General features: G+C 40.6%; 1 protein-coding gene across 3 annotated transcripts; it reads right to left on the reverse strand.

Annotated features, from left to right (window-relative positions):
- Nucleotides 1-218: 218 nt before the first annotated feature.
- On the reverse strand, nt 219-10,368 carry LOC145864022 (uncharacterized). Of its 3 annotated transcripts, XM_082968890.1 has the most exons (3): nt 8,851-10,368; nt 3,936-3,998; nt 219-3,663 (listed from the first exon to the last, which is right to left on the reverse strand). In XM_082968890.1, exons 1-3 carry the CDS (start codon nt 9,296-9,298, stop codon nt 2,588-2,590), a joined length of 1,587 nt encoding a protein of 528 aa, XP_082825016.1. In that variant the 5' UTR covers nt 9,299-10,368; the 3' UTR covers nt 219-2,587. The 3 variants fall into 3 exon arrangements, with proteins under 3 accessions (XP_082825016.1, XP_082825021.1, XP_082825029.1); XM_082968895.1 differs by lacking the exon at nt 3,936-3,998; XM_082968903.1 differs by lacking the exon at nt 219-3,663 and having other exon boundaries at nt 3,681-3,998.
- Between the last annotated feature and the right edge of the window lie 2,914 nt (nt 10,369-13,282).

Raw genomic sequence — 13,282 nt, forward strand, 5'->3', positions numbered from 1 at the left:
GCAAGGCCACAGAACATGACATAATCAGAGCTGTGGGAGACCACCTCAAGACCCTGGTAGAGCCGGGGGTGGTGTTTACCACTCCACCACACCTTCAACAGGCTGGAAAAGTGATACTGTTTTTCAGACTAAGATGGACCAAGAAATGTGTTGCTTTTACACATATTTGTTCATTGGTTTGGCAAGAGTTTTGATCAGTTAATTTGTTAAACAATATGTTAAAATGAAATCAAGCTTTATTTATACAGCATATTTCAGACATGGATGCAACGCAATGGTTTCACAGGAAGAAAAAAAATGAAAATAAACAGAAATATTTGGTACACAAACATACATAAGAGGATAAAAAACAAGATTAACAACTTAAAGACTACACAAAATATAACTTGTTTTACTACATTGTTTGTTGTTACGTTTCCCAGCAAGAAAAATCTAAAATGTTGCTCAAACAGAAGAGGAACTAACAATGAGTCACTGACAACAACCACAACTAAACAGGTGGGGTTTAGGAGGGGTTCTGAAAGACACTATGGGGGTGTCCACTGAAAGTTGACTAGTAACAACAACTGGGACCTAAAAGACACCCACCATGAGACCCACTAAATCTGCCCAAGAAGAGGAAAAATAAAGAAAAACCCACACCAAACTTAAAGACAGGAAGCAAACCAAAAAGGTGGAGCAACTAAAGGTGTATCAAGACAACTGGAGCACTGGGCCAGACACTCTTAAATAGAACCTGGACCAGCTCAGGTGAAACACCTTCCCACTAACGAGATGGACAAGCCAGCACAGGTGTAACACAAACTGACTAACGAGGTGACACCAATCAGTGCGTCCTACGTGCTAACGAGCTAGACGTGCTAACGAGCTAGACGTGCTAACGAGCTAGACGTGCTAACGAGCTAGACGTGCTAACGAGCTAGACGTGCTAACGAGCTAGACGTGCTAACGAGCTAGACGTGCTAACGAGCTAGACGTGCTAACGAGCTAGACGTGCTAACGAGCTAGACGTGCTAACGAGCTAGACGTGCTGAAGTCCAACCTCAAAACATAAAATGGGAAAACCAAAGACTAACACCTTAAAAGTTTGCTCACCATCATCAGAAAACAACTTCCATTTCACATTATAATCAACTACAATGCTTCACATTCACTAATATAAACATGGTGTCTACTGGCTGTCAACAATTAAAAACAAGATTTTTTTTTTCTCCCCCAATAGCTTCTAGAACTCTCGTCTTCCTAAAACTCACTAGCTTCTAGAACTCTCGTCCCCTTGGAACGAGACCAAACAAAACTAATCTCCAATACGAAAAAGGTGCAGTCAAAATAAATTGTGATCCATGGCAACTCACTGGCTAAACGCAAAACACAAATCTTTTTGACTGCCCAGCCTTGGGACAATCAGCAACCAAGTTGTCCTTACCACGGACATGTCGGATTTCAAGAGGAAACTCCTGCAATATCCGTAGTAACTTTCCACCTCACTGTGGAGCTTCTCTCTCTTTTCAGGGTTCACTAGATAGGCATGTTGTTAGATCGGGGCCCAGTCCCCAATGTCATGCTCTAGTACATTTGGATTGGCACATCTGAGAATGAACCCTGATATTCTAAAAGCAGGGCAACAATGTCAATATAATTGTACCCAAAAATTGTCAGTTGGTTGAATAAATAAATATCATTACTAAATGTTACATGAAATGTACATATGAAATAGCCCCAATGTCAAAACACAGTTTTAAAGTGTCCAAATCAATAACCAATATGCAGAAACAGTTTGGGATAAATTGAAAACCTAAACATAAAATGTGCTATGTACACAAACATCTGCCACAATAATCATATTACTTGTATTTTTTAAACAAGCAGCTTATAAACTGCACAAGCACCGGAAACGCTGTTGTTTTGACAAGTAGCAATAAATCACTGATATCGATTAGGGGGGAAATCAGGTTGTACGTGCTGTTGAAACTAATAACTAAAAAAAAACACATGGAAATGGGAGATATATTTTACCTCACTGATTAGAGGACAACCTGCAGAAGACAGTCAGCTACATTTTGGAGTGATGCATTTAAATGAAGGGGTTGCTGAACAAAGGAACACTTATTTGTCATAACTCATCAATATCATGATAAAATCATTTGTGCGAGAGGCGGGAGAGAGGAGAGAGATGAGGTTGCACATCCTGTTAAAACTAACAGCTAACAAACCACACGGAATCTGAGAATAATGTGTACATCCCTGGTTAGAGGGCAATTTGTAGAAAACAGCTAGCTACATTTTGAAGTGTTACATTGTGATTCAAGTGGGTCACCAACATGGTAAGTGTAACACAATTCTTTTTTTGTTAGTCATTTTTGTTAAATCACATAAGCAGTACTCTTTCATTTCAGAGACTGGATTTTCCCCCTGAGGCTAATAACCATATGTTGAAATCAATAGAACAGGGGGCAAACATTTAGGGTTCTACATTCTGACATTCATTAAAATTCTCCTACTACAATGTTAAAACATTCTACATTATGATATTAATTCATTGATTCATGAAACAACTCCTTCATGTATTTTCTAAAATTTGATCAGATTATCTCTGGTCACAGCTAAGAGATTTCTCTCCTGTGTGTGTTCTCTGGTGTTGTACCAGGCTGTTTGAATGAGTAAAACTCTTCACACATTGATTACAGCTATAAGGTTTATCTCCTGTGTGTGTTCTCTGGTGTGATATCAGGTTGGTTGACTGAGTAAAACTCTTCCCACATTGACCACAGCTATAAGGTTTCTCTCCTGTGTGTGTTCTCTGGTGTAATGTCAGATGGCCAGATTGACCAAAACTCTTCCCACATTGACCACAGCTATATGATTTCTCTCCTGTGTGTGTTCTCTGGTGCACTGTCAGATCCCCAGAATGACCAAAACTCTTCCCACATTGACCGCAGCTAAAAGGTTTCTCTCCTGTGTGTGTTCTCTGGTGTAAAGTCAGAGAGCCAGATGTAGTAAAACTCTTCCCACATTGAGCACAGCTATAAGGTTTATCTCCTGTGTGTGTTCTCTGGTGTGATATCAGGTTGGTTGACTGAGTAAAAGTCTTCCCACATTGACCACAGCTATAAGGTTTATCTCCTGTGTGTGTTCTCTGGTGTATAGTCAGACTGCTAGATGTAACAAAACTCTTCCCACATTGATTACAGCTATAAGGTTTCTCTCCTGTGTGTGTTCTCTGGTGTATAGTCAGAGAGCCAGATGTAGTAAAACTCTTCCCACATTGATCACAGCTAAAAGCTTTCTCTCCTGTATGTGTTCTCTGGTGTAAAGTCAGATAGCCAGATGTAGTAAAACTCTTCCCACATTGATCACAGCTATAAGGTTTCTCTCCTGTGTGTGTTCTCTGGTGCACTGTCAGATGGCCAAATTGACCAAAACTCTTCCCATTTTGACCACAGCTACAAGATTTCTCTCCTGTGTGGATTCTCTGATGAATTTTAATGCCTGCTGAGGAGGTGAATCTTTTCCCACAGTCAGAGCAGCAGTGAGTTCTCTTCCCTGTGGATCTCTGCAGGTGTTTATTGAGGTGTTCTGATCTGGAGAGACTCTTCTCTGCCTCGTCAGAATCATGACATTGTTGAGGCTCCCCAGAGGATTCACAATAGTCCCGTCTCTCTCCTGTGTGAACAACAAAGTCAGACATGGTTAAAGTCCCAGAACAGTGGAAATCCACTGTAAAAGGTGATGCCAACAGCGTTGCCATGATGTTGTACAACAATTGACGTCTGTCATGAACGTAAAAATTAGTTGACAATTGTCTTAAAATGAGCAAGAACAGTCATATTTTAGTAGTAACATCAATGATTGTAGGCTAGAAATAAGTTATGAATGTTGTTGAAACTCTAAGCACTGTGCCAGACGACTTTTGGTCTCACATATAGGGCCCTTACTGTGTTTCCTAAAATTGCGGCACGAGGGCGATGCACATTCAATTTGGTTGTAGAAACTCCTCCCTGCAATGAGGAAACCGATAGTTATGGATGTACTACATCTGATTTGAGCAAAAATGGTGAGCAAAGACTTTAGTTTTTCACAATGTATTCTGATGTGAATGGGGGAAAACTCAGGGGAGTAACCTCCATTTCCAGGAAGATTACATTTTAGACATTTAGCAGACGCTCTTATCCAGAGCGACTTACAGTAGTGAGTGTATACATTTCATTTCATGCATTTTTAACATTTTTATTAAATTTTTTATTTTTTTTGTACTGGCCCCCCGTGGGAATTGAACCCACAACCCTGGCGTTGCACACACCATGCTGGCGTTGCAAACACCATGCTCTACCAACTGAGCCACAGGGAAGATTATGAGTGCATTTCACACTACTTTGGATTATAATTGTCAGGCTCGCTTGAATGTCCTGCTTAGTATAATGTTTGCTACAGTATTAAGAACCGCGTTAATGACAGTATCCATTTGGGTGTTGTTAACCTCTCTAGGATAGGTGGCACCAAATCGTCCCACCTACGTAACAGCCAGTGTAATCCCTACGTAACAGCCAGTGTAATCCCGTGGCGCGTTATTCAAAAACCTCAAAAATGCAAAAACTTCAATTTTTCAAACATATGACTATTTTACACCATTTTAAAGACAAGACTCTCGTTAATCTAACCACACTGTCCGATTTCAAAAAAGGCTTTACAACGAAAGCAAAACATTAGATTATGTCAGCAGAGTACCCAGCCAGAAATAATCAGACACCCATTTTTCAAGCTAGCATATAATGTCACATAAACCCAAACCACAGCTAAATGCAGCACTAACCTTTGATGATCTTCATCAGATGACAACCCTAGGACATTATGTTATACAATACATGCATGTTTTGTTCAATCAAGTTCATATTTATATCAAAAACCAGCTTTTTACATTAGCATGTGACGTTCAGAACTAGCATTCCGGGGAATTCGCTAACATTTTACTAAATTACTCACGATAAACGTTCACAAAAAGCATAACAATTATTTTAAGAATTATAGATACAGACCTCCTCTATGCACTCGATATGTCCGATTTTAAAATAGCTTTTTGGTGAAAGCACATTTTGCAATATTCTAAGTACATAGCCCAGGCATCACGGGCTCGCTATTTAGACACCCGGCAAGTTTAGCACTCACCATAATCATATTTACTATTATAAAAGTTTGATTACCTTTTGTTGTCTTCGTCAGAATGCACACCCAGGACTGCTACTTCAATAACAAATGTTGGTTTGGTCCAAAATAATCCATCGTTATATCCGAATAGCGGCGTTTTGTTCGTGCGTTCCAGACACTATCCGAAATAGTAAAGAAGTGTCGCGCGCATGTCGCAATTCGTGACAATAAAATTCTAAATATTCCATTACCGTACTTCGAAGCATGTCAACCGCTGTTTAAAATCAATTTTTATGCCATTTATTCGTAAAAAAGCGATAATATTCTGACCGGGAAATCGTTTTTTATTACAAAGAGAGTGAAAGTAAAAGCATGCTATCCCCTCATGTACAAGCCTCAGTCTAATGGCCCTCTGATAGAGCACTTGCCAAACGCGCTAGTGTGTTTCAGCCTGGGGATGGAATTACATCGTTCAGCTTTTTCCCGCCTTCTGAGAGCCCATGGGAGCCGTAGGAAGTGTCACGTCATGCCAGAGATCCCCTGTTAGAGATGATCAAGGAGGGCAAGAAATGGTCAGACAGGCCACTTCCTGTAAGGAATCTTCTCAGGTTTTGGCCTGCCAAATGAGTTCTGTTATACTCACAGACACCATTCAAATAGTTTTAGAAACTTTAGGGTGTTTTCTATCCAAAGCCAATAATTATATGCATATTCTAGTTACTGGGCAGGAGTAGTAACCAGATTAAATCGGGTACGTTTTTTATCCGGCCGTGCAAATACTGCCCCCTAGCCCCAACAGGTTAATGCACCACCACTAATGAGTTGTGGAGCTTCTCAAAGTAATTTTTCTTCACCTCAAACAGCAAGTAAACAAAGTCTAATCAAAATCAACTGCGAATGACAATAGTTCCTCAAAGTATTTTCGTAAAATATTTCCAGCTCTCACCCTTTCGATAACCACTCAGCATGAAAGGGTAAATTGCAATGCTCTGATCCAGTGGAAATGTCATAAAATACCTGATTACTTCTTATCCTTTGTACAAATAGCCAACAGCTGTGTCTGTCCCGAACTCACTGGCGGGAAACTGAGGGCCCAGAATATTTTATACAAAGTTTCCTGACCCAGTTGATAGTTGATACAATGTTTCAGGTTTGTTATAGACAGGCCATGTGCAGCCAAAGTGATTTCTAGGATACTTATTTTTATCAGGACATTTTCTACCTGCAGAATGCAATGTTTTTATTTGTTGGCTTTATGTAGGCTATTTTTTACATAGTTGGCAATGGCAATAAAAGTTACTTTTATATTTGTATAATTTTCATTTAGATTTAGATAGAATGTAGATTAATCACAGACAATTTTGAGATACTATTATAAATTAAATGAAACTGTTCCACGAAAATGTGCATCTGAAAATCATGACTGGCACACAGATTGGTAGAAATGGTCAGATAAATTGGCCCTCCAACTGGAAAAGGTTGCCGACTGCTGCTGTAGTCTATTACAAGTCTATTAGTCAAGCTATCTGTAGTCTATTACTGAAAACTTCAGGAGCAGAACGGCAGAATTTACGAAGTCCAGCAGTGGGGGGGGGGGGGGGGGGGGGTGGGGGTGGGGGTTCTTCTGTCAAGGCAGTTAAGCCACTGTTCTAGTCAGGTCATGTTGATGACTGGCTCCCTCCAGTCATTTGTGTGTCTTATCTATTTAATCAAACAGCGTGCTTAAAGCATCAGACAAGTTCAGTACATATAGATTTTATAAAAACACATGGGGCGATTGGTAGAAAGAACAGATGACTCTTGGTTGACCAAGATGTATTTTAGTTGGGGACAGCACTAGAACATGATTTTGGGGCTCCAGAGTGGCGCAGCGGTCTGTATCTCAGTGCTTGAGGTGTCACTACAGACACCCTGGTTCAAATCCAGGCTGTATCACAACCGGCCGTGATTGGGAGTCCCATAGGGCGGCGCACAATTGGCCCAGCGTCATCCAGGGTAGGCAATCATTGTAAATAAGAATTTGTTCATAACTGACTTCCCTAGTTAAATATGAATATTATATATATTATTATTATTATAATTTTAATATGAATTAAATAAAGGTTACATTTAAAAAATAGTGTTTCATGACAAACCGTTTTTTACAAATCTGTCAAGGAACCAATTTTGAGAAGGTTTTAAAACAAAGGTTTCAAACCAATTCATTAATGTAATTGAATCTAGGTATGTCTTGCCTTTAATGTAATGGCATGAAGAAAAAAAATTGGCTGAATATTATACAATGACTTATCAACAGCTCTAATAATTTGCTCCAACAGGAAATACAGCAACAGCTCTCTCCACTGGCTTCCAGTTGAAGCTGGCATCCGCTACAAGACCATGGTGATTGCCTACGGAGCTGTGAAGGGAACGGCACCTCCATACCTTCAGGCTCTGATCAGGCCCTACACCCAAACAAGGGCACTGCGTTCATCCACCTCTGGCCTGCTGGCCCCCCTACCTCTGAGGAAGCACAGTTCCCGCTCAGCCCAGTCAAAACTGTTCGCTGCTCAGGCACCCCAATGGTGGAACAAGCTCCCTCACGACGCCAGGACAGCGGAGTCAATCACCACCTTCCGGAGACACCTGAAACCCCACCTCTTTAAGGAATACCTAGGATAGGATAAAGTAACCCCCCCCCCCCCCTTAAAAGATTTAGATGCACTATTGTAAAGTGGTTGTTCCACTGGATATCATAAGGTGAATGCACCAATTTGTAAGTCGCTCTGGATAAGAGCGTCTGCTAAATGACTTAAATGTAATGTAAATGTAATGTAAATGAAATCTTCACTGGCAATTCTAGAATATACTATATATCCTAGAAACCTGGTAAACTATCATTATGACCTCATGGATGAATTCTAGAATATACTATATAGCCTAGAAACCTGGTTAAACTATCATTATGACATCATGGATGAATTCTAGAATATACTATATATATCCTAGAAACCTGGTTAAACTCTCATTATGACATCATGGATGGCCAGTCTTTGTATTCGTAGTGTAGTGAATTCAGGGGGGTAGCCCTGAGCTGAAGTCAAACCTGGGTCCACTGACTGTCAAGCCAACACCTTATAACTGTTACGCCAAGATGTCTGAACTTCTTGAAGAGGTCGCTAGGTGTTGAGTTACGGTTGATACAATAGCTTTCTCTATGAATGTGAGAGTGGTTACACTTCTCCTTCCCCCATCCCTCAGCTGTTTACCAAACCAAGCCTCTGGGCAGCCATTTTGTTACTGTTTAAAAAACCCACACAACCCAGCAATCTGCAGTTCAAACAATAACAAATCTGTCATTCCACCACTGTTTTGGTAGTAAGATGATGGGGTTGGAGAAATGTAACTACTTTCAAATTCATAGACAGACCTATGGATGCAAGGACTGACCATCCATGATAACAACATTATAGTTTTAACCATGTCGAGGCTATAGAGTGTTGATTTACATTGTTTCTAGACATTGGAGTAAAATATTTGGGCTTCTGATGGGGTACAACAGTTGAACTAAGCTCATGAGGCATGTGTTATATCCTTCAAGAATCAATGGCTATACATAAATAATTTAAAAGTCACAATATGGGTGTAGCAATAGCAGATTTCCGCTTTAACACCAAACATCAGTTCAACAACTGCAGTTTGTACCTCTGTATTTAAGACAGTACTTACTAGTGTTAATCAGGGAACGGTTTCTCAAAACCATCTTATGGCTAAGTTCATCGTTAGTACCATTGGACGCCTTAAGATGCGTTTGGGAAACCGGGCCTAGATATCCAGTTTCCTCCTCTTCTTCCTCCTCCTTCGATGTAACAGTCATCTCCCCCTCTTCCTCCTTCACTCCAAAAACTGCATCCTCCTCTTTCTCTTCCTCCTCTTCTTTTACTGTAACATCCTCCTCCTCTTTCACTCTGAACGAGTCTTCCTCTTCTTTCACTGAAACGTCTTTCTCTTCTTTCACTGAAACGGCTTCCTTTTCTTCTTTCACTGTAACAGCCTCACCCTCTACTTCTTTTTGTATTGAAACAGCCTCCTCTTCCTCCTCCTCTTTGACGAGAGCTTCTTCCTCCGTCCAGCAGACCTCTTCTTTAGCAGGAGGAGAGTAGCTTAGTGAACTCATGGTCGGGGATGTTAGCTAGCTAGGCTAATGCTAACTTAACCAGCCAGCTAGTTGACTTACAACGTAAATATTCAATTAAATGGGGTAGCTAGTTGTTTCCACATAAGTATGTTTGTCTAAAGAAGTTGAATGTTCCGACTTTGTTGGCTAGCGAGCTACCGAGGTGGCTGCAGTTGTTGAAGAATCGTTCCGTCCACTAAATTATACGTCACACTAGAAACATCGCCTGAAAGACACATATCGCCATCTGCTGTCTGGAGGGAGGAAACGCAGTTGAGGAGGGAAAACTTTTTTTCTTACTTCTTTCACTCTGAACGCATCTTCCTCTTCCTCCTCTTCTTTTACTGTAACATCCTCCTCCTCATTCACTCTGAACGCGTCATTCTCTTCTTTCACGGTAACAGCCTCACCCTCTACTTGAGAGTAACTTATGGTCGGGGATGTTAGCTAGCTAGGCTAATGCTAACTTAACCAGCCCGCTAGCTGACTCATAACAACAACACCGTAAATATTAAACTAAATCGGATAACTAACTAGACGACAGTAGTGGGTTTTAAACACATATACACTAAAGCGTCTAAAGAGCTTTATTGGTTCGGCTATTTTGTCTAGCAAGCTACCGAGGTGGCTGACTAACTGTTGCTGCTGTTGAAAGAAGCGTTCCGTCCACTACATTATACGTCACAACAACAGCATCGCCTTAAATTCCCAGACCGCCGTCTGCTGACTGGGGTGGGTAACGCAGTTGAATAAAATGTATATTATAATGTTCAGACAAAAAGTTAAATGGTAGGAAGCATGAGTTTTTACTCACCAGTGTAACAACACAATGTGGTTAAAGACTTAGTAACTGAGTTGTAGTCACGATCTGGTTACCTATAAGTACAAACAGTTATGTTTTTGCGTTGTTACATATTTCTTAACTCGTTTCTGGATATCTTCTAAACTACCCACAATGCACTATTTCTCAACGTCATATGGAGGATCTACTCTGTGCTACAGAGTTTGTATGCTAGCTCGGTAGCTAGCTCCAGCTAACAAAAGTTAGCCACACCTCATGCTTTCATATACTGTGTGGTTGTGATATCTAGTGGGAACGCATTAGCACGGTAGGCTCTGGTGCCTTGTTGTCAGTAGGGATGTTACTTTTGATACCGGAGCTACGAGGCCTGCGTCCAAATCGCTTAGCAGTAATCTTCAAAGCAGTGTACCGATGCCTGTATCGCTTTATCAGCAGCACGTCATCAATGACATCTGAAGCTTCATTTCACCGAACAACCACCTGATTGGTTTGGTATTGGGCTTGTTCGACACTGCAGGCGACTGCCGACTGACTGATCAACAAATCACTATACATCATAAATAACTACTCATTATTATTCATAAATCAGTCACCATTTACCCACAATGCAGCATGGATTTGATGCTCTCGAACACGGCCAGTGGTTTAGTAGATGACATAAAGGCTATGCTGCTACGCTGTGCACGCTCTAGGGCGTGTGGGACGTCATCTATACTAATGTGACTGTTCTAAATTCTGTGTTGCTCAAACCTGTTGAACCTACATTACCGTTCAAAAGTTTGGGCTCAATTAGAAATGTCCTTGTTTTCCACGAAAACATACATGAAATTAGTTGCAAAATGAATAGGAAATATATTCAAGACGTTGACAAGGTTATAAATAATGATTTATAAATGGAATAATAATTGTGTCCTTCAAACTTTGCTTTCGTCAAAGAATCCTCCATTTGCAGCAATTACAGCCTTGCAGACCTTTGGCATTCTAGTTGTCAGTTTGTTGAGGTAATCTAAAGAGATTTCACCCCATGCTTCTTGAAGCACCTCCCTCAAGTTGGATTGGCTTGATGGGCACTTCTTACGTATCATATGACCAAGCTGCTCACCACAACAGCTCAATATGGTTAAGATCCAGTGACTGTGCTGACCACTCCATTATAGACAGAATACCAGCTGACTGTTTCTTCCCTAAATAGTTCTTGCATAGTTTGGAGCTGTGCTTTGGGTCATTGTCCTGTTGTAGGAGGAAATTGGCTCCAATTAAGCACTCTCCATAGGTTATGGCATGGCATTGCAAAATGGAGTGATAGCCGTCCTTCTTCAAGATCCCTTTTACCCTGTATAAATCTCCCACTTTACCACCACCAAAGCACCCCCAGACCATCACATTGCTTCCACCATGATGACAGAAGGCGTCAAGCACTTCTCCCGCATCTTTTCATTTTTTCTGCATCTCAGGAATGTTCTTGTTTGTGATCCGAACACCTCAAACTTAGATTTGTCTGTCCATAACACTTCTTTCCAATCTTCCTCTGCCCAATGTCTGTGTTATTTTGCCCATCTTAATCTTTTTTTTTTTAAACGGTCTGAGATATGGATTTTTCTTTGCAACTCTGTCTAGAAGGTCAACATCCTGGAGTCGCCTCTTCACTGTTGACATTGAGACTGATGTTTTGCGGGTACTATTTGATAAAGCTTCCAGTTGAAGACTTGTGAGGCGTCTGTTTCTCAAATTAGACACTAACGTACTTGTCCTCTTGCTCAGTTGTGCACCGGGGCCTACTTCTATTCTGGTTAGAGCCAGTTTGCGCTGTTCTGTGAAGGGAGTAGTACATAGCTTTGTACGAGATCTTCAGTTTCTTTGCAATTTCTCGCATGGAATAGCCTTCATTTCTCAGAAAAAGAATAGACTAACGTTTTTCAAAAGGAAGTTATTTGTTTCTGGCCATTTTGAGCCTGTTAACAAACCCACAAATGCTGATGCTCCAGATACTCAACTAGTTTAAAGAAGGACAGTTTTATTGCTTCTTTAATCAGAACAACAGTTTTCAGCTGTGGTAACATAATTGCAAAAGTGTTTTCTAATGATCAATTAGCCTTTTAAAATGATAAACTTGGAGAATATAAAATATATAATATATTTTGATTTGTTTAAAAAAATGTTTGGTTACTACATGATTCCATGTGAGTTATTTCATAGTTTTGATGTCTTCACTATTATTGTACAATGTAGATAATAGTTAAAATAAAGAAATAACATTGAATTTGGAGGTGTGTCCAAACAATTGACCGGTACTGAATATGCATTGTGGAGGAGAACTGATCCTAGATCTGTACAAAGGCATAACATCTACAGCAGGAACAACTGACTGTGTTAAAAAGGCCCAGCTGAATTGAATTGAGCTATTTAAAATGAGATATTTGAGTCTGAAATGATTTGTAATATTTTTTTAAAGGAGTGGGGAATTTTTTTGAATTAGGAAATAATATTTAATGTTTTACTCGTACCTTTGCCAGCATTGTGAATGGTTAGGAAAAAATATGTAATGTTTTACTCGTACCTCAGCCAGCATTGTGAATGGTGTCTGAGGCGATGACAAACTAGACCATGGCAGTAAATCTAATACTTGTGTTTTTAGTCATGCATGATTGAAAGGTCTGGGGTGGTTCTGTGGTTATAAGTTACTGACCTAGGAACACAATTCTGGCCATGCTGGCAGGGTCTGAATCACACCCAATGTCCACCTGGTACACTGACAGGGTCTGGATCAAACCCAATGTCCACCTGGTACACTGGCAGGGTCTGAATCAAACCCAATGTCCACCTAGCACACTGGCAGGGTCTGAATCAAACCCAATGTCCACCTGGTACACTGACAGGGTCTGAATCAACCAAATGTCCACCTGGTACACTGGCAGGGTCTGAATTAAACCCAATGTCCACCTGGTACACTGACAGGGTCTGAATTAAACCCAATGTCCACCTGGTACACTGGCAGGGTCTGAATCAAACCCAATGTCCCCCTGGTACACTGACAGGGTCTGAATCCAACCCAATGTTAAGAGGGGGGAAGAGTGGTCAAGAGGGTGATGATTATTGTTGTTCTACTGCCTGATTGTTATACAACACTGTTTACAAAAGCTTTGTTAAAGAACAAGTTGTTGTTGTGTCGCACTGCTTTGCTT

This window comes from Salmo salar, chromosome 02 (assembly GCF_965601325.2).
Source record: "Salmo salar chromosome 02, fSalSal1, whole genome shotgun sequence".
NCBI classification, from domain to species: domain Eukaryota; kingdom Metazoa; phylum Chordata; class Actinopteri; order Salmoniformes; family Salmonidae; genus Salmo; species Salmo salar.